Source organism: Erithacus rubecula (assembly GCF_903797595.1).
Source record: "Erithacus rubecula genome assembly, chromosome: 3".
NCBI classification, from domain to species: domain Eukaryota; kingdom Metazoa; phylum Chordata; class Aves; order Passeriformes; family Muscicapidae; genus Erithacus; species Erithacus rubecula.
Window position 1 is genome coordinate 108,384,899 of NC_136689.1, and position 26,293 is coordinate 108,411,191.

Consider the following 26,293-nt stretch of genomic DNA (forward strand, 5'->3'; position numbering starts at 1 on the left):
ACTTAACTTTCAAGGGTTTCTTTTTATTCTACAAAGATGCCATCTGATATCATTATATTATACATTGATAACATTTATTTTTTTACTGTGTGTTAAAAAGTGCAAATATATATTTTTTAATATAGGAAGAAGAACAAAATTCAGCTTCGGTCTTTGTAGATGTGAAGACTCAGTTTAGCAAGATAGAAATTTGTTCCTAACTTTAAAAATGAGAATTTCTAAGTGGTACCTTCACAAATCTGAAGGGAAGAACATATTCCAGGAAGGGGGGAAAGGACCTCTGCTAAATTCTTGTCTTAAAACCATTAGGAGTTATTTTACATTTAAAAAGCTCTCAGAATAGGAGGTACTTTCTTTCATCCTGTGTTTTTGTTCAACCAAAGCCTACCTAAATTCTTGTTGTGTATTATTGTTGTGCAGAAGTGGTGTTGGGTGATCACATCTGCTTGCCCAGGAAATGGGAAAAGATGTTCCAAAGCCTTATCAGAGCAGGCTTCTAGGTGGAGTGGTGGGAGATACACACTGGCAGTGAAGGTGACCTGATAAGCTGGACAGTATAATTTTGCAGTGTCTTCTACCATGTTGGTATCTTGAAGTTTTACAGCCAAGTAGTTCAGGGACAAAGGAATACCTGAGGCAGGTGGATGTTGTCAAATATACTGAAAGAGACTGAAAAAATCCCACAGTACTGGAAAGGACAAAATGCTTGGGTGCTTGGCAGTTCCAGACTTTGTGAAGTCCATTATCCCTATCCCTGCAGGGATGGGCATGATCAGGTTAATGACCCTATCACATTCTGTACCCTATCACATTCTGTACAAGATCAAGAAGGTAGCACGTACTGTGTTCTCAAATATTATGCCACAATTGTAGCAGCAGATTGTTTACCAGTTGGTTTTTCCCTAAGAGAGGCACTTCTAAAAGTCAGAGGAGCAAGTAGAAGACCATGAGACTGCATATCTTAAGGACATTTTTTTTTAACTATTAAAAACTAATCATGACAGTTTTTTTCTCACGTTTTTAACTGTTGTGCCCTCTTTATTCAGTTTCTTCCAGCACATTGTAAGAATCCAGAATAACTGTGAACCTTGATGGATATTACCTACTTGTCAGTCCTTATAGTCTTTCCCAAATCATGGTCATGTTCAAGTGGCAGGTTACAAATTCTCACAGCAGTACTTTCAGACTTTCATGATATTTTATAGGTTCACTTTCAATGATTGTTAAAACTTCTGCTTGAAAACTGCTACTATTTTTATGGAAAGCATTTAGTGCTCAGAAGAAGAATGTGATAAAAGGAACTTGACTAGTTTAAGCAGCAAGCAGATTAAATATTTCTCATGGAGAGAGCCACTGTTTTAAGCAGGATTTTATGGCTGTTAAACCATGAAGAAATGCAACAACCTGGAAGTTGTGCTGCTGCTGCGAGAGGTAATATTGGCAATGCACACAAAAATCTTAATTTTCAAAAGAGAAACATTTCCTAAGGAATGAAACACTTTCTAATATCTTCTGTAGCATTCTAGAATTCACCTGCTTTTAAATCAGGCTTAGTTAGCTATGCTTTATGAAGAATTATTTTAAAATATGATCAAGTATCACAGGCAAGCATTAGAAAACACTTTTGCAGCTAGAACCATCAGAAAAGATTCTATATCAATGTCAGTATATTATGCTTCACAATTGTTTTTCTTGATCAAATTTCAAGCTCAGATAAAGCTGTGTGATACCAGGATTTCTTAGACCAATCTTTATTTGGGCTTGTTTATTAAGTGGCAATAGAATATACATTTTTGGGCTTTGTGGCTGAGACCTTGAAATTAAGTTTGCAGAACTTCTGCTAAGCCATCACTTCTCATTGTCATGTATATGTCTCAGATTTAAATTGTCTGCTGTTTACTCTCAGTATGTCCTTGTAGTTTACCCTGATGGCATTGCTGTCACTTACCCTGAAAGCAAGAAGCTAGTCTTTTCCCTGGGCTATGTGGTCGTCAACAGATTCTAAAAATAGTATTTTGTTCTACTGCATGATCTTAATTTAGCTGAACTTCCTGCCTTAATCATTCCTTGGTGACAGGTTTGCCAAATCTCAGGTCCTCAAACGTGCAGTACAGCCCTACAACACCCACATTCATTTCCTGCATCAGTGTCTTATGCTAACGTTGACTTAATTTGCCTTAATTCAATGTGTCACTTCCGTATGGAGCTTGTTCTCTTTACATATCTCTTTCACTTTAACATTTCTAAAATGGTAAAGGAAGCTTTTAAGCAATTGTGATTTAGATGGTACTCAAAAGTGCATTTAAGTATTTGTTTCTAGGAGGTATGTTACAAGCCATGAACTTTAATAAATCCTGTAGTCTTGGTAACTTCTAAAATAAAGCCCAGTTACCATAGCCATGTGACTGAAAATGCAGGGGAATTATTTCTTAATATATTTCTGACCCTCTTTCCTCAATATTATGGCTTATAGTCAGGTTATCCCTAAGATATACTTCTTTTTCCAGTTTCTATCTTTTGTTACCAAAGTCTGCTAGGAGGAAGGAGAGAAGGAGAAAACAATGTGTAAAGAAGTTAAGTTCTTCCATATGCCTGAAGTACTTTCCTTCAGCTTACCAGTCATATTTAGCATATGGTATGCTTTGATCATGACTTTCTCTTCCTGTTTAATGCTTTTTTCCCCTTTCATCAGTCTTGTTGAACGTGGTACTGTGTTGCTGTGTTACTTTTATCAACAAAGTCTCACTCTCTCAAATTTTGTTCCTACTTCCATTACTTTGGGGGAAAATGTATGCTGAAAAAGAACACTATAGCTTCTCTCTGGTTCTGCAAAGGATGAGGAGATGAAGTCTTTAAACTATAACTTTTCCATTCCCTGAAATAGATTTTAAAGTGAATATAGAAATTGTGACCTCAAGTCTGTCCTCTCCCCTAGTCTCTTGTCTGAAAGACTTGAAAAGTAAAAAGGAAGAGCAAAATTCCTACTTTGCTTCAGTGGCTATGTCTGAAGTGGAGAAGTCCTTTGGTACTGTTTAGTGCACCAATATAGATATTCATCTACTATTCTAGTAAATTTTGGTGCTATAATTAGAGTTTTTGAAGTTTGAGTCCTGTTTGATTTCAAGACTTAGGTTTGAAGTATTTCGGATAGGTTAAACATTGAAAAATACTTGAATTAAGTAAAACTATACAAATTTAAGTCATCACTGTGTACGTATGCAGTATGACTCAGTTTCAGGTTACACATTCACAATCTAAATTTTCTACTGGAACCCTCTTCTAAAAAAAGCTGACACAAAAAGTAACCTATAATGAGGTATCTTCTGATACTCTCAGGGGTAGACACTTCAGAGCTGTCATTTGAGCTAGTTTACTTGCTGTTCTGTTCTGCCACCTCTCGTGAGTTTCCAAAATACGGAGTTCCTAGGTCATGCTGGTCATTAATAATAGAACTGGATTCTGTCATTGAGGTAATAGCACAAAATGCCCTACATCCATGGTTTTTAACTGTTGTTTTCCTATGCAGTAAGGAGGCTGTGGGAAAACTGTCTGTTAAAAGTCACCCTTTTACTAATTCCTGAGTCACATAGCCTGTTGTTTTGCAGAGTATTACTTGTCATAGGCTAAATCCGTGTAAGAGTCTGTACTAGCAGCTTACAAAAAGAGACAATGAATTTGCTGACATTGCTTAATTTTTGTATTCTGTACAAAAAAACTTGTAACACTACCATGCCTGTGGAATTTTGGTCTGCTTTTGGGTGTGTTTCCCTTGAATCAGATTTTCTATGGTGGCTCCAAACCTTCACATTCACTGTCTTGAAGGTTGTCTGCTTCCTCATCCCTCAACATTCTGAAGGAAGCAAAAGCTTCCTCCGTTTGATGTACCCTAATTCCTAACTTTGACCTACAAAGTTTTAGATTCCTTTCTGCATTCTTTTCATTTTACTCCTAGTAAAACCTTTTTATCATGACTTCAGCATCTTCCAGTATGTCTGACTGTGTAGTTCACATACTCTTATCCTTTTTTCATCTATGTTTAGGTGTGTGAAAGACAATTGCAGAAGAAATTAGTGATATTAGTCCCACCTTTATTAAAATTACCTTGCATCATGAATGTGTCCAGAATTTTGCAAAGAAAAATCTTTGACTTTTAATGTTTGCCCTCTTGGCTTTCAGTAAGATCAAGAATGCCTTAAGTAAAATCTAACCTGAACCTATATAGAAAATGTGATAACCAAAATGAGTAATTCTCACAATGTGACTGATTAAATAGGGATGCTACTTTCAGCTACCCACCCCTGTGTGCCCTGCACGACTTTCATTGTGTGGTAACTCTGTTCCTGGATCAGCACAGTTTACCACTAGCCCGTGTTTGTCTGAATCAACCTCTGTTTCTAAAAGTGGAGCATGCTGTTGTGTTTTTCTGATTTACTATGACAGCCTTATAGCAGGAATAACACCCTGCAGGATAGGGATGTGTGGACAACTGGGATGACCATTTCACAATTCCATTCAATCCACTTCCATAAAAAAGGGTTTTCAGTGAGGGGTGCTGATCTCACAGGGATATTTTCTAATTAGCTGTAAAGTATTTCTCACTGGCAACTTAAATTAGCTTGATTTAATTGTACAGTGCTTTAAGTGCTGTTTTCCTATGTGACATATTTTGAATATTTCAAATTCCCTTTTTATACATTTTGACAATGTACTACTACAGGAATAGTTTGACAGTAAATAAACTTGACTTGATGGTATTACAACAGCATTGCTACAAATTCCTGCTTTCTGGATTCCAGAGTAGTTAAAGAGGCTTTTGCTGCAATCTTATAAAAACTCAAGTGGAAGATCTAATTATTGATTATTTTTGAGCCAAGTTGTTGGTGTTTGTTTTCTATACGTACTGAATTCTTCTATATAGAAGCATCTGCTCTTAAAAAAAAAAAAGTGCAGTGTGATGAAGACTATGCAAACTATGATCCTGGTATCTCTATTGCCTAATTTCCTAGTTCATGTATTGTATTATATTAGTTCATGTACTGTATTATTCCTCCTTCTTTTGCTGGTAACTGTTTGAAATAGGTTACTGTTTGGGATTTTGTTTGTTTGTTTGTTTTTTGTTGGTTTTTTGTTTTTTTTTTTTGTCTACTTGTTTTTTTTACCTTAATCTGAGTGTGTTTTGTTTACTGGTAGCCTTTATAAGTGACTTTTCAGATAAGACAAAACTGTAGCAGCAATGGCAATAAACCTTGGTCTGTATTTCTGTTGTAGTTATGCTGTCTCAGATGACAAAACAAAAGCATAGTTTTTATTGGTGACCACTGAAATGGCATGCAATGTTAATAATAGGAATTCTCAGACAGAAAAATTGCTGTTGATTACAGGACTTCATACTAGAAGTGAAGTTGCAGTTCAGACTTAATTCTAAATTAATTAATTCAAATTAATTAATTCAAATGGTCAGTTAAACACATTGTTTTAAATATTTACATGAATCGATTTTTTTGTTATTGACTTGATTATTTATGAGAAATCTGTAAGTTCATATTTTATAGAAGAAAGGAAGGTGAAAAAAGCATTGAACAAAATCAGTGGCATTCAAGGATCTGACACAGTAAAGAACAGAAGTTTGTCTAAGCAGTGTGACACAGAGATGCCTTAGTCCACTTTAAATAGGAAATCTGTGGTCTTGCTCTTATGTCCAGGGGTTTTCTTGTTCTCTGGTGTTTTAGCTGGGTGATTCTGATACCACAGTAATTTGAATTCAGTGTCTCTGCAAAGAGTGCTTTTTTTTACCAAAAATGAGTACCTGGTTTCTTCTGTTTTTCCAGCTTACACTGACTCAGTTTTCTTCTATAGATTCTCAAACTGCCTCTCTGACTCTTTGGTACCTTCCAGTCACATTCCCAAAACCTTTTTACCTCTGATAAGCCAGTTCTGTTTCAGCAAAGAAACTGACTGCAGTTGTGAAACTGATGGCGGTGGAAATTTCAAAGAGAAAGCAGACTCCAAATAGCAATATAAAGATATGCACTAAAAGATAAATTATGCCTGTTGTTTTGGGAGCTGCTGAGCTTTCTGTTACCATCTCAATGGAATGGACTGATAAAGTCTGGAGCCATTATGAATATGTTATGTTGTAGTACATAAGTTGGTAAAGTAAGATAGATTTTTTTTAAAATTATTTTTTATTTTGTGAATATAAAATAGGAATATTCTTTTCAATAGTAGGAATCTTCATAAAACCTAATGATAAAACAGTCTGATAATACTTTGACCTTAGTCAACTAATTTTAATTCCTTTAAAATAAGGAAAGATCATAATCAAATAGTGGTTTGGTTATGGGATTTCAAATGAATTTTTTTTTGTTCTGGGTCAATTAAAAATGCCTTATTCCTATTGTTTTCATTGAAATTAATGAAACTTCTGAATTTTTCTGAGAATAGGTTTTGTCACTTCTTTCTTTTATTCTTATCTTGTTAGTTCAAGCTCTATCAAGACATACTGGTACTTGTGATTCAAACTGCATCAAATGAGCAAAAATTGTTATATCTATTGGAAAATCCTGATTTGCATTTTTCATGGTATATGAGACAAATTTAAGTCAATTGAAAACATGTATGATGTGTGCTTCTTTATACTCCTGTTAACTGGGTATAAGGCACATTCATATTTTAATTCAATAATCTGTAATAAATCTGACATGTCCTTCATTTAATCTGATTTCGATTTTCATTATTCATATTATTATTTTGATTTTTGAGGCAGGAAATGCAGATTTTTTTTAACATTTCACTGTAGACGATTATTTTCTCATGAAGAACTGCAGCTGACTCTGGACATATATTTATATGTGCAGGTATAAGTATATTTGTCAGGTGTTTATAAACGGTCTAAAAATCTCAAATACTTCTCAAGTATTTGTAACTATTAATTTATTTTCTAACCTCCTTTAGGACACTGATACAATGTTTTTGGCTTGTTTCTTTTAACTTAACTGAAATCAAAAGATGTAGTATAATGTGGAAAGTCTCACAGGCATTAGGCATAATGCCAGGGGTATGAAATTTACATTTGAGTGTGAAACAATTGCCTTGGCAGAGGAGTACCAGTATGTCATCCATATGAAAATTTTGTGTTGAGAGATAAGGGAGGGAAAATTCAGACTGCAGTGCCAAATAGTCAGAGAGGAACTTCTCTATCTCTGGCAGAAGGCACTATTATTTAGGCAAAACTGAGAAATTATCTACATCATGTCTCAGTTCGTGCAGCCCCCATAGCAGTGAAGAATAAGGAGAGATTTTAGTACAAGCTTGGGCTCTGGCATGTGCACTATCCCTTTTGATATCCCATATGTAATTATATTTAGTCACATCTGCTGAATCACCAAAGTGTAACATTAAAAAAGTGAGAAACCAGGCAGAAGAGATTTTTTTTTTCCCTAAAAGTGTTCCAGACTTTGACCCTGAGCCAAACTTTCATGCTCCAATTTTCCACAGTGAGTTTCACATGAAGACATGCAGTGACAGCCCATTGCCATTTAATATCACTGTTTTCAAATTATTGGCCTCTAATACTGCTTTTCTTTCTGAAAGATTGTGTTGTTTTTTTCTGCTTTTCTTTTTCCATTTTCTTATTTATTTTGCCATTTGCAATAGTTTCTTTTGCCAAGCCAGAACAGACTGGGCGACCCATTAGGTCATTTTGTGGGTGTTTTTCTGGGGGATACTGGATAATTGTTAATGCAAACAGCACAGAATAAACAAACAGAAGCCCAAGATGCAGTCATTCAGTTAATACTGCCTTCTGGATAACTGACTATGGAAAAATTATGTGAATCATCAATTTGACTTGTGTTTTGAATAGGCTTGCCACTAAAATAATAAATTACGACTGGCATATAAATAACATACTTGTTTTAACCAAGGTAAAATGAAAAAAAAACATTAAAAACCACATTAGCTACTAATTGCCAACTTCAATTCTTTTGAAGCATGAGCTGTGCTATAAGTTGGACATTTTGTTAAGAAGCTTTGTCAGGTAATTATTTTCCTCCCTGCCAAAGAACTGCACAGGTTTGCTGATTCCAAAGTTCATCTCAGTCCTTGCACTATCAGGTAGATTGAGGTGCATATTACTTAGGGACCTCCAGGTTTGTGAGCATCCTTCTTGCATTAATCTATTAAAACTGGAATTCTGTGCAATGAATATACAGACAGCCCCCTTCATGCATGGAACTTTTGAGGAGGTGTGAGGAAGAAGTGCCTGAATCTAGAGACTGACTGTTGCCAGCTCACTGAGAAATTTTTCAGCAAATGAGTCCAATATGTAAATTACCAAAAATCATTATGTTAACTGAACATAAGTAACTCAGTGGTCAAACAAAATATAATTCAAGTGAGCTGGAAAGCAATAACTGAATGAGAGTTTATTAATCTGCAGTTACTCAACTGCTCCTTTGATTTACTGTGGTATCTGAATTCCTCTGACCACTCTTCCAGTATCAAACACCTTGTGGCAAGCTGCATGAAATGAATATGCATTCATGGGATTTGGATTTGAAGTAATATTTTTCTTTTTCCAGAATTTGTTTCCTGTAAAGCACAAAGGATTAGCTATGCTATATGAAAGGATAACTTCAAAATCTACTTTCCCTACTTATAATAGAGAAGGTTTGGTTTTAATTATTGCTACTTGTAACTTGCAGAATTAAAAATGTATGTATGTTTAATTTCCTAACACACACTAAAAAAAACATATTTTCTTTAGACATTTTTACAATGTAAAGTCCAAAATATTTAGGCAAGAATGGAGGCAGAACTTCAAAAGGCAAACATTAGTAGTAAATATTATCACAAGTAGTTGTTGATCAGCAATTTCTTTTTTTTCCCTTGAAATATTTTTTTAGTTTCTTTTCCCCTTTAGCAGTTCAGACATGTCAGCCAATACTAATTTCTTGTGTTTTTTCTCTACCAAGTAGGACATACACAAGTGATATGCAGCGATATCATATGCTGAATGAAACTGTATTTGATAATGTATAATTTCTCCATACCCTTGTTATTTGTGCATACAGTATCATGTTCTTACTTTGCACCAGTAACCTTAAGAATGAAGTGTTTCCTATTATCAGTAATATGTCATTTGGCTTGTGGTATTTCCTACACTTCACAAAGTGTCTCTTCTTGATGTTGTAAGAAATTTTCTTTTTGTTTGTTATCCTATTTCATTATTGTGTACTGGAGTATTCAGTCATGGAAGTACTTTGTGAAATTACATCTATTATGCCACTGGAATATGACCTGATTTATTATAAGATCAGAGGATAGTTCAAGTGCTCAGTGCATTATCCTAAATGAAGCTTTGTCTCTGGGGGTTGCCATGGTCTTCATCTTTGCTGTTATGTTTTAGCCATTGATTTCCCTTTAGAACGCAAACACCATAAAAATACTGCTTGGTAAATGTTTTGTCAGTATTGAATAACTGCTTTTTCTGCCAAGGGGGTGTCAAAGTCTCTTCCCAACCTGTCTGTCACACACTGCTCTTTTTATATGCATCAGCAGAGATGAGCTAAATAGGTCTGATAACTCAGTTTTGGAGGAGATGCAGATTTGCAAGTCAAGCTGAAAGGATGGCAAGTAATTTTTCAAAGCTTGCTTGCTTACATATCTTTGATTGCAGTGGTTCCCAGACCTTTAGAGAAAAACACACTGCTTTTGGAGCTTTCATTTCTCTTTGAGTGATGCATGCTGTTCATGCCTCCCTCTGTGCCTGCAAACCAAAACCAGGCTCTGTCCTGGAGCTGTTTCCTCTGTACCTCCTCAATTCAAAGCCACAGGCAGCTCTTTTCTTACATTCTGAAGCACAGTTTGTCCCAGAGCAACCTAATGCTGGGGAGGGGCAAAAAAAAAAAAAAAAAAAAATCAAATATTTAGGCTGGAGGAAGCTCCTATGAGAGCTGGAAAATTGCTCAGGTGAAAGTGGCTGTGATTTGGAGATGGGGTTGCAGAGATTAGCCAGAAGCTTATCACGGTGTCTGTAAGCAATGGGTTTCATAGTTTATAATTTTAAAAATGTTTTATTTTTGCAATTACTTAGGTTTATATTTTGTACCTTTTTTCATGTATTGCAGGAGGAGACAATTATTAATCATTGGGGCTTTTGCCAGCATAAGATATAACATTTCTGCATGATGCATGATATGTATTCCTGTAATTTAATTATCTGGAGTGTTTATTTGGGGTATAAATGCTGGAAACAATGACATTTCTGAGATGGTTTATGAGGTACTGCACTTTGTAATCAAACCTTCTGTGTGCTGTTTGTAAAATATCAAGTGTTAGAAAATTGCTGATAGTTGGAAAAGGAACACTGATAATGGGCTTACATTCTCTGTGCAGCTGCAGATGAGAATCAGTAGGAAATAGAGGGGAGCAGAAGCAGTGGCAGCTGAACAGCAACTGAGATGTTGCTTGCCTGAGAAACACACAAACTCTCTGCAAGGAATTTTCTTCTGTGTTGAGAATTGTGTAGCTCTAGCTTTACATTTTAGACAGTATTTTACTAGTAACAATTCCTTTTTTCTCTGATAATACAAATGTATGTGAAATAAGTAAATAAATGTATTATACTTAAAAGCCAAGAATAAAAAAGGAGTCACACTGAGTTACAGGAATGAACAGCTAGACAAGGTTTAGATCAAAGAGTTGCTAAAAGAGAATTAAAGTAGAATTGATGTTGACTGTGGAACCAGTGTTGCCCAAACCTGAACTTTGCAAAACTTTTATTGATAAGACAAAACATAACACAAGAGAATAAACTTTTGACTGCAGTAGGAATTAGTCACCTGCCATATCCATGGCCCAAGAAAGGAGAGCACTGTGCATTACTTCAGTTTATTTTTCATAGATGCATGCTCTTATAGTTCCAGAAGGCTAAGTCCTCAGAAAATTTGGCTAAAATGAGTAAAGCCTCTTTTCAACTTCAGTTTATTTAGCTGAGAAGAGTTCATAAAGATTACAAGGAAACACACTTTGCAACACAACTGACCCATCAGAGAGAAAAAACTTTGAAATGGTAACAGTGACCTTGACTTTATGACCATTTTTGATAGCAGAATTACAGATACAGTTCATTATTGGATCTTGGTGCTCATGTAAAGCTGATATGGAAGGAATGATGATGGATCCTTTTTAAATTTCTGAATTGTTCTGTTGCCAACTTAGGCTATCTCTGCTAGAAATTAGTCTAGAGCACAGGCTGTGAACCAGGGAGAGCTCAATAAATAGAGAACATTAACCTCATATGTGTGCTGTTCAATAAAACTGCATTCAAGGCAGCAAACTAAATCAAGAGACTTAATAAAAAGATTTTATTATTTTTTAGAAGTTTAATTGTATTAGGACTTTTTTGTGCTACATGAGGAATTTAGAATTTTATTTTAAGCTTGGGCTAATGGTGCAAATTTTGTGTTGTAACTGAGAACTATACTTGTACAAATAATGGCAAGTACTTTATTAATACAAAATAGCAATAAAATACTTGATTGAGAGAATTTTGTTACAGGATTGTTTTTTTTTTTCCAGCCATTGAATGAAACTGCTGTTTTGTCTGGGACTGTTTTGTGTTTCAGGAAAATGTTACTGACTGATGCATGAGTGTTTCTCTTGCAGACCCAGCAGCAGGACACTGTTAGTAGTCTCTGTTAACATCCTGTTCCAGTGGCTTTATCACATAAATAAATGAATACATAAGTGTGCATAAGTAAAGGGCAGGCAAAGTAATAATCACAGGATTTGGTGTGACATTTTGCTAGCGCTCACACGTATTCCTGACTTTCCTAACATTTGTTTTTCAACTCATAAATATTTCTACAAAGTAAGCACACTGTTAAATGACAGCAACTTCTGTGGAGAGATTAGTTACATTTATAAAATGTGAGACAAAAGGTAATGGTGAGTGGTGGTTTTTAATTAGAGGAGAAAATAAAGTTTTTTAAAAGAGAAAGGATTGCTCTGAAGAGCAACACTTAATTGTCTCTATTTTTGTTACTTTTCAATATACTCTTACTTATAAAACAGAAATTGAAAAACACGAAAAGGAAATTCACACCTGCATTAAGAAAAATGTTTGATTGTCCTATGAAAGGGTGGGGGTGGTGGGAACACAAGTATTCCTTTGATTATTCAGTGAAAGCAGGTTGTATATTTTATAAGAACAGGAACAACTTGTAACGTCTTCCTAATCCTGTTGCAACTTTGATAATTTCTCCTTTTAAGCAATGGCTATAACTGTACCTAGCAAAGAAGTGCAATTGCTCATCTCAGACAGATAACTTTTATGTTTTGCTATATCTTTTTCATTCTAATAAAATCTTTCTCTCCATTTTAGACAAATATCACTTGCTGTGTCATAGCACATGGATTTCAGGACTGCCTGTGAAGAGGTAGGATCAGATTTTTTTCAAGTAGTAGAATGTAGATCAATGAACTTTTAATCCTTTTTATATGCAAGATACTTCCCCCCACCCCCCCTTTTCTTTTTCTGCTCCTGAAGTTTTAGGAATTACATAGTCAAGTAAAAGTTATTCAGCTGATAATTTCATGGTGGCTGATGGACTTTGTCGTAGAAGATGAAAGAATTTGCTCAAGTGCATTCATCACTAGACCTCACCTCTGTTCCCACTTACCTCTTTAGGCACAATGTGGTGTAGGCAACTACATTTTGTGTGAGCTTTATCCTCCCTGAATGGTTTATATCTGAAAGCCTATGCATGAAGAAAAATGTCAGAATCAAGGGGGAAGTGAAGATGTATGAGAGAGAGGTGGGTGGGGGAAGGGGAGCTGTGAAGATGACCAAAATGAAAAGCAATTCCATTTAGATTTACTGAGGTAAGAGACATTTTTGCCTAGAATTAGTTTCATGATGTTGATGCAAAGTCCTCCTCCACTAGAGATGAGGGGAGTGATTTCTGTGTTTATAATTTCCCCTAAAGAAAACAAATAAAATGTATTTGTAGACATTAGCAAGGGCATCTTATTTACTCAGTGATTGTCTATAACCAATTGTTTTAATGTGATTTTAACGACTTCAACAATTGAGACACAGTGAGAACAATTTACAGCAAATTATGTAATGATTTTAATGCATTATTATAATTAAAAAATCATGACAATTACCTGTACACTGAAAACCACAAACAGCATTTAGGAAGGTAGGACTGGAAACAAGAAAATTGGCTAGAACTTCAAGTGTGACCATGATCCCATGAAAAAAAAATTTGAAGTGAAGGGATTGGAACAGTACTAAAATCAAGAACTAACTGCAGCTAAAACCAATTGTGACTTGAGAATCAGAATAAATTAGAGGAGAAGAGAAAATAAGCAGGATAAAGAACACTAAATTGTGACTCTGAAAGGAGTAGTAGGGTCAAAAACTAATGTTAAAATGAAGCTTGCCTTTGGGAAAGAATACTGTGATGTTTTCCCAGGATGGTATATGTCAGGCTTTTATACCTCAGAAGATGCATGCATGGTATACATTTTGTAGAGTATATGCCAGATCATTTGCATGGAAGGAAGCATTCTTATTAATCTTGAGATTTGGCTTTTCAAACTTAACACTTTCAGTTTGAAGGAGCCTGCATCATGTAGTCCCACTTCCTAACTTCTTCATGGCTGACCAGAAGTTAAAGCATATTGTTAGGGTGTTTTGGTTTTATTGCTTTGTTTTGTTGGTTTTTTTTTTGATTTTTTGTTTTTTTTTAATGAAGTTATTCAGGTAAAGAGGAAGGTAAGTATTATTTTCATAGCTTTTTTTGTTGTTGTTCTTTAGACTCTATAGACTATTTAGTGGCACCTAACTTCACTCTATGTCCAGCAGATGGAATGACAAGAGCGGCCACAGAAAGACAACAACTTGGCATATGAGTCCAAACTTAGCATTTACAGTGCAAGTACTGTAAAGCTGACAGATTTGTTTTATTCTGTATCTAGTTTCTAATGAGGGCACTGACTTGAACTTTAGCTGTTTAAAAATCAGCTGTTTTGTGGAGCTTCCATGGTAGACAAGGGAAGGAGAGGATGATTCCATCCATCCTAAAAAATCTCCATAATCTGGAGACCGCAAAGAAAATCCTTTATCTAGCTTTTAAATAAAATTAAATGAGGTAGATTCAACCCCAGTTTATATGTTTTATGTAAAATTTGGTTTGTGCCGCAGAATCAATGGTGTCACTTCCTAGACTTTGGTCTTTTTCTCTCAAAAAGATGTTAATAAAACACAGATTTTTCAGCCTACCTTTATCACATACCTGTGTCCAAATAACCAGCAGCCTTATGCTTGCACATAGTGTAATTTTAAACTAAACCTTAGCACTATAATTGTAATGCATCATCTGCTTTGATTTTTGAGAGAAAGTACAGTGAACTAGATCTGAAAGCCCAAGAAAGGGGAGGCTGCTGCAGCTCCATATGCCCAGGTCCAGAAGAGCCATGAGGGTGAAAATGTATCCCCAGTAGGCATATGGAGGCAGAGCATGCATATGCACCACATGTTTCCATATATTTTTATATAATATATAAATATATATAAATATATATATAATGAGCCACACAGATCCACCACACAGAGCACTCACAGACAGTACCAACACTCTCACCCTGCTCCCCTCTCTAGCTGAGCAGGATTGAAGTCCACTCATTAGAGTATATGTGTATATCTATGTTGTGGTGCCTCCAGCAGTGGGACTTAGGTGGTGTGCCCAGCAGCTGTCCCTGAATCCCAGTCTCCCAGTCTAGACTGGGCTTGGGTCATGGCCAGACAAACACACAGACTAGAAAACTGCTTGTGACCTGTCCTATTTTTTCCACCTTAACTCTATTTTCAGGTACTCTTTAACCCCCACAAAACACAGAGCCCCCACCTTTGTCTTTGGTTTCTCCCTGAAGATTCCATAATAGGTCCTGTGCAATCCAAAACTGCATTCCATTGTGTGTTCCATACTCCCAGGCACTGATCTCTGCTCACTGCAAGGGGTGCTATGGCATTTTCTTACCATAATGGGTTTTACACTTAGACACTGGAGCTGAAGCTGCTCTAGAACAGCCCTGGCAGGGGACCCAGACTCATCATCCCCTTGAGTCCCCAATTTGGGTTCCCACCTGCTGTTGAGATCCTGTGGTCCTTTGAGTTTGTGAGACTTACAATAGGATGGTGGAACAAGGCAGGATGTTATTTGAACTTTAAATCTCATCCATCCAGGTTTAATTAATTACTTAATGAGATGTTTCGCTTGAGGCCAGTATAAGGTGTAATCATCCATTATGTCAGGTATTTCAAGTCCCAATATATGTATACATGTCTTGCAGCTATTAATTTTAATAAAATTTTCTTTCTATTTTAAAATCTGCCAGATTTGTCACTAAAACTTCATCTGGTACTTGGGCTTCTTACAAAAGTGATGTTAACAGCTGAGGAAAAGACATCTTTGGCACTAGTTTAGTCACTTCAAGCCACAAATACTGTGCTGATATTTATTTCAACTATTGACATGAATGGTAAAGTAGCTGTAGACTTTGCTCCAGGTTTTTTTGTTTAATTGGTTTTCTGGTCAGTGCATTTAAAACTTTCAGGCTTCTATCCCCTCCATCCCCTATTATATCAATCATACCACATATGTGGGAAAAATATCTCTTGCATCTTCTATACCGAAATAGTTACTAAGAAGTTTTTGTTAATGCCAATAAAACCTTTTGTGAAGCATCTTGTATACTTGATCCTCCTCTCCCCTTTTTGTTTCCTTTCATCTGCAAATCCTGGTGCTGTAGCTAGTACACTGCAGAAGAGCTGAGATCTCTCTCCCAAGCTGGTGAATGCAGCTCAGATTCTTGTTGGTGCTTCCATCCTTAGTAATGGCAGTAAATGGTTTGAGCTGAGTTTCAACTAGCATGAAACCAAATTTTCCACATATATATGCTGAGGCTAAAGCATGTTTTTCATGGTGTCCATGACATACTCAATTTTTTTTCTTCAAATGACTTTTCATTCTATTTAGCTGCTGCTCTAGTGCACTGGAGGTCTCTGAGGGAACCTTAGTTCTTTCATAGTACTGATGCTTTCATGCATCTCTAATTTCTTCTAGTGTCTACTAGTGAGATTTGGTTTAGATTTGGACACTGAAATGGTCATGTCTCCTTTTAGGTATCTGTATGTGCACTTTGTGTCTGAGTTCCTACAGCAGATCTGATTGGATCAGTCAGGGTTATTATAATGAGAGGTTAAACACAGATATGTAGGTAGACAGAGTCTGTTTTCAATCTCAAAGTGATTTCTAAGATCCTAATGATTATTTTCTCCTCTAAGCATCTTATCTTCAGGCTGTGCTGCCTTTCAAGGCAGCTTAAAGTAGTTTTATTCTGCAAGAAAATAACTTATGTGCTAGACAATTCAAATGGCACTACAAAAAGAGAAGATTTTACACACATACACACTTTTATTGAAGGAAACTATCTGGTATCTAAAAAGGTGGTTTTTTTTTGTGTGTGTGTGTAGCTTCTCTGCTTGCTACTTCTGGGAATTTTTTCACTGTTTCATATTTTATTTTTCAGTATTCTGTGCTCTTTCTCTCACTGATCAGCAAATATGTCCATTTTGTTGGTTCTTCTATTTAACAATTTCTAAACCATAAGACTATCCAGCTCCTCTTTTACCCTTTATCCTGAGCTTTTTGAACTTTACAGGAGCATAAATCAGAGTCACTGTAAACGCTGTCCTGTACTCACTTGACCTTATTCTCTATTCTGAAAACTATCTCTGGGAAGATAACCTCAGTCTCTGACATAATACTGTCCTCTGCAGTGAAAGTGTCCTTCTCTTGAAATTGAAGACTTGGGATGATTATAATGCAGTAGAACATTTTCCCCTTCAGTTTTTTTGAAGTTCCTGTTTTCCATGTACTTTATGAACAAGCTGCATTACCAACTTTCTGACTTTTTCAAATCTCATTCTTTACTTCAAATAGCTTGGCTTCCCCCACTCTCCCAATATAACATCAAACTTACTAAAGTTAATAAATACCCCCTTCATTTTCCTCTTACACTCTATTCATTTGTTTTCACAATAGTGTTCATTGTTTCTTTGAAGGATTAATTTGAATTGGTAAACTGCTTGTCCTCTGCTTTATTAATTCTATAAATATTCTTGTAGACTTCACAAGCTTTATAATTTGATATGTTCTGTTATTCAAAGATGTAGTGACCTCTCTTTCAACATTCCATGTGCAAGTTGTTGAAGGGCTTTCCTGCAGCAAAACATGTTTTAAGTTTTAAGCCATATTTAACTTTTTTCAATTTCTGTCATAAATATTGTTATATACTCTTATGGTCTGTTTCTAGTCATCTTTATGCCATTTCTGATTTACACATTTCAGAGTAAGATGTTGTTTTCCTTTGTTTATAAATCCTGTTAAATAGCAAAGCCAGGATTTTTAATACTAATATAGATCTTCTCACAATAGCCTTCAGTTTTATATTACCTTAGCTTTTGGGTTCAAGTCCATAGTCACTGTAAGCTCACTGGCAATTTAGATATTTAAGTGGCATCCTTACAGTGTCAGAAAAGAAAATTTTTGCTCTGGAAAGGAACCTTAGCTTAGTAAGAAGTTCATATATGGAAATATATATATTTTTTTTTCCAAGTATCTAATTTATGTTTTATATTGCAGACTGTATGAAACAATAATTTTATAGGAATTCATTCTTTCAATAAAATCACTTAGAATACTACAGCAAATACTTGACAATACCTGCAAATACCTGACAAATCAATTTAAAATAAGTTCTAGTCCAAATTCAGAATTTTCCTGCAGTTCTTTCAAACTAGAATGTACAATTGATATGCAGGAAAGAACTTGCTGTCCCTTGGATTGGAAAGTGTTGGTATCTGATTGAAGAAGCTCTGAATGACAAGCTGAACACATCCCTGTGTGTCTGGGCTGCATTCCAGTTTTTGACAATATAAGTGCTTTTCACTTAAGCTAGCAATACCTTCACAGAATGTGTAGCTGGACTGTTTAAAAAACATCCCATGTATAGTTCTGACACATACTCCTGCCTCTTGAATCCATTGCTATTACCTCTTTAAATCCAATGCCATTACCTCCTTAAACCTCTGATTCAATTTCCCTTTTTATTATTATACTTAAGATTGTGAAGCAGTGACAGGCAAATTTCCAGATACTCAGAGGTCAGCCTCAGTTCAAACAAGCATCCAGAAGGGTAGATGTTCATCTGAAGGAGCCAGGTACACATTTAAGGCAGTTTTGTAACCCATTCTCCTTACTGCTATCATGTTCCTGATAGTAGAAATAAATTTCAGGACTTAAAACCAAATTGCAGAGGCTTACTTTATTTTAGGACATAACAGTCAAAGTAGAAAGTAAAAATCCAGGTCACCTTGCATAGAAAATGTGCTGAGATTTTTTTTTTTTTTCTTCTTTCTTCTACTTGTTCATGGACTAAACTATTCTGGGATATTTGTTGAAGTCTTCCTGCTGATATGAACTATGAGAAGCAAAGTTAGATAAATTGTTTTATTTCTCTAAGGCCAAAGACACAGATAAAGTAGCATAAAGGAGAAGATACAGCCATGTCTTTAAAACTAATTACAGATATTTAAAATTGCCTGAAAGACTGAGAAACTCTCTTCAAGAACGAAATGTAGAAAAGGTATTGGAATGTTTCTTTTTCCTTGTCATAAATGACAAGGAAAAATAACAAACGCATAAAGTGGGAAAAAAAAGATCTGCCAGCAAGTTTGTATAGGCCAGACAATTTTTAAAAATATTTATTTTTGGAAGTTCTGCAGGAAATTGACTTCTAAATCAAGAGGTAACGTTAATGATGTTTCTCCTGCAATGTTTATTTTGGCTTGTGTTTTGTAGGTACTCTGCTGCTAGTATAAATGTAAAAACTGTAGTTTTCAAGTGTATTTTTTCTAAAATTAATTCTTAAATATTTGTGAAAGCCATTTAACAAATGTGGAATGTTTGTTTTGGTATGTAAGGATTTTTAAATTCCTTTCAGGAAAGGCTAGACCTTTTATAAACAGCTTCTATGGACAATGTCAGGGTATAATTTTTAAGTGGCCTTTTTTTATTGCCTTGTTGCTAATAATGGTCAGAGTGTGACCATATTCTCTGGAAAAGCAGCCTGCCTTAAGGGCTGTGCCCACCTGAACTGTCCTCTGATAGTGACCTGAAGCAGAAAGTTCACCATAAACTGGTGTGATGAAGAAAATGAAGACCAGTTTTCATCCTCTCTTGTAATTATATTGGTTCAGGAAATGTAAGCAGTTCCCAGGACATCAGCTCTTGCTCCGTCAGTATTCTTATCTTGTCCAAGGAGATGACAGAGGCAGCCTTGTGTGGGTGCAGCATTCACTGCATCTGTTACTTAGGTACCACTACCTTCCTTCATCATTGCTTTTGCTTGAAGCCACAGGCTCTTCTCTCATATGGAAACTCTTTTTCACCTCTTTACAATTCTTCCATATGTGTTTCTTAACCCACCTCCTCCTCTTCATAAAAATGTTCAAATTCAAACACTGTTTTCTTTCTGTCTTTGCAGCACAGGAGCCCTACTCTATAAATAAGGTGATGTTCTTGGTGAATTTGGCTCAGTCAAGATTTATTGGCTTAAAAAACTTATCAGCTGGGCTCTGCTTCTCTCTGCATGTTTGCTGTGAGGTGGTGCAGTTATCACACATGCTGTTTGTGTCTTATTGCTGTAGGACAGGAGTGGGGCTCAGCCCTCTGCCAGTGGCATGGGGAAGGCTTGAAGGGAAAAGCTTTAGCACAGCCTCACATGGAATCTCTTAAAAATTGGTATCAGGAACAAAAGCTTCTATCAGCCATAGTTCTGCACTCCCACACCTCAGACACACATTCACACAGTCTAAGCTCTCCAAATATGAGAGAGGGCTGGGCTATAGGCTATACAGCTGGTCAGAATAATTTGCTGAGGCCACATGAATAAAAAATGTTGATGTGCACAGCAGTTTATATTAAAGTATATATACAGGTTGTCTTCCCTAATTTCCAGCTCTGGATTAGGAAATCATGTCTTTATTTTACTCAATTTGTGGAACATTTTGAAGGGAGTGAGAGCAGCAAGAAAGAGGTTTCAACAGAAAAAAATTAAAAAATTAAATTCCAGTCGTTGTTCTCAAGGTCTTCTTTTGAAGTTACCTCATGAAACTCAACTACATTCTTCTCCTTAACATGGCTGTTAATGCAGCTGTCAGGTAGGAGAGGGAAGGAGGTAGTATAATTGAAGATTTAATTTTGAACTGTATTGTAAACTAGCTTTCATAAAACCCAACAACAGTAAAGTGGTTCATTACATTTTAGAATGTCTAATGCAAATAAGGTCTCTGAGTGTGTGTGATCAATCTTTCCAAGGGCCAAAATTTTTTGCTGTTCCCAAGCTTGATTTGCTTGTTCAGGTTGAATAACCTCAGCTCGTATGCATTTAGAAACTGACTTGAATTTTAACTTTATTCTAATGTCTAATTGTGCCTGCTGTGGTTGCCTCTAATTCCTACAAAGTAGCCCCTCAGCTTTTGCAAAAAGACTCTAGAGATTTTATAAGGTATTGACCAAATCAGAAATGTGCATTCAACTCAGGCAGTTACTATACCCAGTGTATGAGAGGCAGAATTTCTTCTATTGCCAGTTACCCAGGGAGGAGGAAAGGCATGTTGCAAACTTTGCTTCAGAAGAAAGGTATTTTCTAAGTGTTAGCCTTTTGTTTGACCATAATTATTTACAATCACATTAATAATATTTTATGTATGATATGAATGGTACTGAAAAACCTAACTCCTTCTGTGATTTTATTTTCTCTGTGCATGTTAATCACTTTCTCTCTTATCCAGTTCACAAAAAAAAAAAACCAAAAAAAACCAAAAACCAAAAGCATTTTAATATTAGAAAAATGGTGTAGGATGACTGTTGACCAGAGGTTCAACTGACCTCAGTGTGAGCTCAGTGCGTGGAACTCTTCATTTTTTCTTCTAACCTAGATTAAAAAGATTAAAAGCAATGTCAGAGTCACTTTCAAAGTCATGGCTGAGTTACACGTTTACTCCTGGCATCCAAGAAAAAAAACAATTTTCAAAGTTTGAGTGTTGAGTATGGAGCAGAAGTGACAGAACACTTTGTCTGTGGAGAATATTATATAGAGCTATTTAAAGATTGTCCTCGACCCTTCCACCTCTTTTAAAACTTTGTGAGAAAGATTTAAACTTCTCTTTTGCCAGTGACCTACTGTCAGTTCCATATTTGTGTTTGTTCTCTCCATGCTATGGATGTAAGAGCACTATGAGGAGATCTTCCAAATCCTCTTTTAAACTCTTGTCTGAGAAAGTCCTCAGATTCAGCCAGGTCAACCTTGGCACTTAAAGTTCAGAGAAATACTTTTTTTCCTTGATCTCCTCTTAAGCCAACTTTTTACAGTTGGTGGATTTAAATCTGACCTCTGTGTAGATAGTGAAGGTTTTTTTATTGTCACTGATGAGTTGGAGGTTTTCAGTACTGATTATATGTGAATTTTCTTCTGAGATATGTATGTGAATATATCTATATATATATCTATGCAAACACTTATGCTAGTAGATTACTATTTTCAACATAACTTTCAGGGAAAATTAAGTACTGATGGTACTTTCATGTGCCAGCTTTTTCAGTGCTCACCCTCTCATGTATAATGCCCCAAAATATAGTACAAGTAGGTACTACTGCAATAACCCTGCAAATTGCTGAAAAATAATTTTTTAAATATTGAAGAATCCTGCAGAATTCCTGATCTTTAGTCATAAATGTAAAATACAGAAATGGAGCAAGAACTGATTTACTAGATGGATTAGTCTTTGGGTTATTTTCTCTCATTCTTAGCTCAGCATCCTCATTTGAAAAGGGACATGAAGTTAAATCAATGCTGTATTCACAGACAAAAAATAAATAGCCCTCAGCTGGGTTCATGTAGCTGTTGATACTCATCTGGCTGGTTTGGAGGGGTCATTGTATGTGTTTCTGTATCAAAAATGGTGTAATATGTGGAGTATCAGCTTTTATTTTGTGTCCAAGTGAGATGTCATAATTTAATAAAAAGATGACAAATAAGAGCACAGATGATTTGAAGCAATTTGGAAGGAGTTTCACAAAATCATCATGGGTGAAATAGCACCTTATTGCAAAATACATCTTTACTGTTGACCACTCTAACATTGTTTAAACACAGTAAATGCAATCATCATTGAAAATAGTTTTGGGTCTTTGTTAATGTATTTATTGTGACTGCACCTATTTATCAAATATTCTTATTCAAAATAACAGTTTTAACGATTATAAGTGCTAACTGGAAATACCTTTTTTTTTTTTTTTTTTTTTCTTTATTCCCTCTTGTGAAGACAAAGACAGGGGTTTGTTTGCTGCAGGATGGTAACCAGGAGCCTTTCAAAGTGCGATTGCACTTAGCCAAAGATATTTTGATGATCCAGGAGCAGGATGTGATCTGTGTGTCTGGTGAGCCTTTCTATTCTGGTGTAAGTAGTTTTTATTTCTTTTTAAAGATGTTCTTTACAAATAAAAGTGCTGTATGTGTGGGTGCATGCACACATCTTTATACATTAGCTCCCATGGATTGGTATTTCATTTTATACTGTTAACACTGAGTGTATTTTAATGTTTCCTTTGTAAGTAAATATTAACAACTCACCTAAGAAGCAGCAATAGGATAATAAGTTAAATATATGGCTGCAGCACTGTTTCTCTTCTCTCACCCTGGGATATTTGAGCCATTGGATGTAGGAGGAATAAAATAAGCAGTTTTTTGCAGGGAGTTCAGATACCTCAATGTATTTATGAATCTGGGTATTGTTTGTGGAGTTGATAAGATACTTATGGCAGGGCTTTGCTGGCAGAGGAGTAGTTACCTTTTACCCTCTGTTGCTTGGGTTCTTTCCTGTGGTAGCCCAGCACGAGACTTCAGGAATTCTGGGTGGGTCACCAGCTTTAACAGCATATCATGTTAACAGAGATGGAACAGAGGGATAATGGGGTTTATGTATTACTGTTTTTACATGATGTGACATATTCCTTATTTGAGCATCATATTGAATTTTTTGCATGAGAAACTACAATTATTTGGAACATCTCTAAAATTCCATATAGAATAATATCATAGGGTTTGGAGCTATTCTAATGCAAAGTTTTTATTTAATATAAGGAGATAATAAAAAATAGAAAACTTTTAGTATTCATTTCAATAGACATTTTTATAGATACTGTAATTATATTTTGTAGAGATTTTTAAGATTTATGTGAAACTGTCATAAACATTCTGGTCTTCCTTTGAGCTAAATAAAATAATTATAGAATTTCATGTTAAATCTTGAGGCATAGTAGTGTGATATCTGTTTATACAAATGTTTTGTTAATGCTATTATGTCTGTTTTATTATTTAATTGCTGCTGTTCCCACATACTTGTATCTCTAAATACAAGTACAATAAAAAGATACAAAGCACAAATGAAAAATAAATTGGTAGAATGTTAGCAGTGCAAAGAGTGTGAAAGATTAATGAGAAAATGTATCAAATTATCCTTCTCATGATTATGAATATCTCAAGGTGAATTCTTCAGAGCTTTTATCTGAAACAATTGGAGCACATTGCCTGCAGTCTCCATAGAGTCTGGGTTTATTTACATGACAAATCTGACATTAGCTTCTGACTCATGCTGAACAAATGCAGTTTGCTAATATAGGTCTGTATCTTTTATGTGGAATATAAATGTTCCTTTTACCAGACTTCCCTGTCCCTCAATAGGCAGGACATCCAGCAGCCAGGATAGAAAAAAGTTATGAGTTTAAGGTTAATCTGTAGTCATTCAATTAGCAACCATACACTGTGGAACCATTATTCCACCAACACCATTCTGACATTATTTATTAAAAGATTTTATCACTCAGAAATACGACTTTCATTATTCTGCTGTAATATCTGTAATATCCTGCTGAACTTGTTATTTAAATGTCTTCATGAAATGCATATTAATTTTTTTTTTCCCCTTTTCACAGCAAGGCTTTTGCTTACGGTTTTTCTCTCAGTTTTGCAAATACTCTGTAGAAAATAATGGATTATTTGTTTCCCCAGTTAAACTCCCCTATGTTGTTTGCATTTTTCAATGCATAAGTCATTAACTGATTGATATTAGTGTGTTGATGCAGAGTTTCTGTTTTCTTGAAGTGTTATTGTTAGAGCAGTGACTTTTCAGCACTTTACCCTGAATTCCTTTGGTAATATGACTAGATTTTTTAGCAGTGGGTTCATTCCAATTAAGGATGATTGGCATTTCACAGACATTTAACTGTCCTTTTTGTCACAGGTAATTTAAATAATCTGAGATCATGTGCCTTGATTGTAAACTATAATCACACAAGTCCCACAGACTTCTTTTTTTTTTTTTTCTTATTTTTCCTCAGTTTTATTCCTGATTTATTAGGTTTCATTTGTTTGCTTTTCTTATGTTTTACTTTGGTTGGTTGATTTTGTTTTGTTCTTTCTGTCATTCTAAATAACTGACTGCATTTATCTTTTACCTGAATTCTACACTACAAGGGTTTTCATTAGCAACTGACACTGAATGCCTCAGAGAATAAACTCTTTAAGCATAAAAATAAGATTTGTAATTGAGGAACAATAGTATTGTTAAATTTTACAGACAAGTAGCTACAGCAAAAGTAATTTTTAATCTGTTTAAATAAATAATCTTTAATTTGATTATAAGGTTTTGTTTTATCACTGCTGCACTGGTATGGAACGAAAGGCTATTGCTGTGCTTCTAGTTCAGAACAGTATCTCTTCTGTTTGTTGAGTCTGAATCAATTTGCATGCTCCTCTGTGTAGGACAGACTTTAATCAGGCACTTAGCGTTCTAGCAGCATCCAGATCTGTATCCTGTGGAATAATCTAAATAAAATCAATGGCTCCTTAGGAATGAAGTGCTGTTTAATGTGAGTGTATAGGATAAGAACCTAGTTCTTAATTTGGAACACATCCTTTTGGTGTTAAACAATTTTAGTTTCCTAAAGAGGTGCAAAGAAACATTCTTCTTTTGTTGTATACAGTTTGAAGTAAGAAAATAAAATACATAAAAGGTTATACAGAAAATTAACAGTGTTATACACTAAATAAAGCATCTGATTCTTTAGTTGCCTGAAAATAATGAGTTAGTGAGAATCCTGCAGCAATTTTATCTATAGCAGTACCATACAGCATCAACCATCATTCAGATGATCATAGAGTATATTTCATTTGATAATCAGTTGCACCAATAGTATTAAATATATTTCTTTTTGTGTGCAATAAGAAAGTCTTGCTTTTTAAGAGAAAGAAATGTAGTGGGTTCAGCACTGTGCTGCTGGCAGATACCCAGTGTAGATTTGAGCTCCAGTGCAAATGACCGAAAGTAGGATGAGAACATATTGTGAAACTCAAAGTGTAGAAGGCAGTGTTTTTACTAATCCAAATTAAATCTGTGCCTATAGAGAGGCTTTATATTATGGGAAATGTATACCTCAATTGGAGTGGCTTGTGTTGGAAGATAAGACAATGTTCTTTTGGTCAGGTGCACCTTTTCCTCCCAGAGCAGTTGCAAAATGTCCCAAAAAGAGCTGAATTAAACCATGTAGGAACCTCATCACTATAGATGGCAGAAATATGCATTATATTTATATATTCTTTTAAGCATATTATTTTAATTACTTGAAATTATGCTCACAGAAATTTGCTGTATGGTTTTCCATATAACTGTGCAGTAAGGCAACTCTTTTCAGACATGCATGTGAATAGCCTGGACTAACCATGCTGAACTTAGTTAAAATGATGAGGAGAAAGGAGATAGCCTATGGTATGGCATATTTAAAGTAGATTTGTTCCTAGGAAAAGTTTTAATTTTTGCCATTCCAGAATCAATGTTTGTATTTTAGAGTTAATCATCACGTTTTTTATCACCTTTCATGAACATCTGAAATTCAAGGAAAAGGATTATTGTGCTTTATCAAGATAAGCAGTTTATCTGTCTAGGAAGCTGTGGATTTCTTCTTTAATAAATTTTGTTTATTAATTGTACTCAGAATTTTTTCTACACATAATCTATGTACATGTGATATCCATAAATTAAGCATATGACAATATACCATTGACAGGATGGATGATTTGAATCAGTGACACTTTT

The 26,293-nt window shown here is 35.3% G+C and overlaps 1 protein-coding gene across 4 annotated transcripts in view; it reads left to right on the forward strand.

Annotated features, from left to right (window-relative positions):
* The window catches only part of SNTG1 (syntrophin gamma 1), a 314,522-nt gene that overhangs the window by 147,781 nt on the left and 140,448 nt on the right, over nt 1-26,293 (forward strand). For all 4 annotated transcript variants that reach the window (XR_013773870.1, XM_079302829.1, XM_079302828.1 and 1 more), the window contains exons 2-3: nt 12,389-12,443; nt 22,466-22,600. Coding sequence is in view for 3 of the 4 variants with exons in the window: in XM_079302829.1 (XP_079158955.1) it covers nt 12,417-12,443; nt 22,466-22,600 (162 nt within the window). In the remaining variant the exon portion in view is untranslated. The remainder of the gene's footprint in view (nt 1-12,388; nt 12,444-22,465; nt 22,601-26,293) is intronic.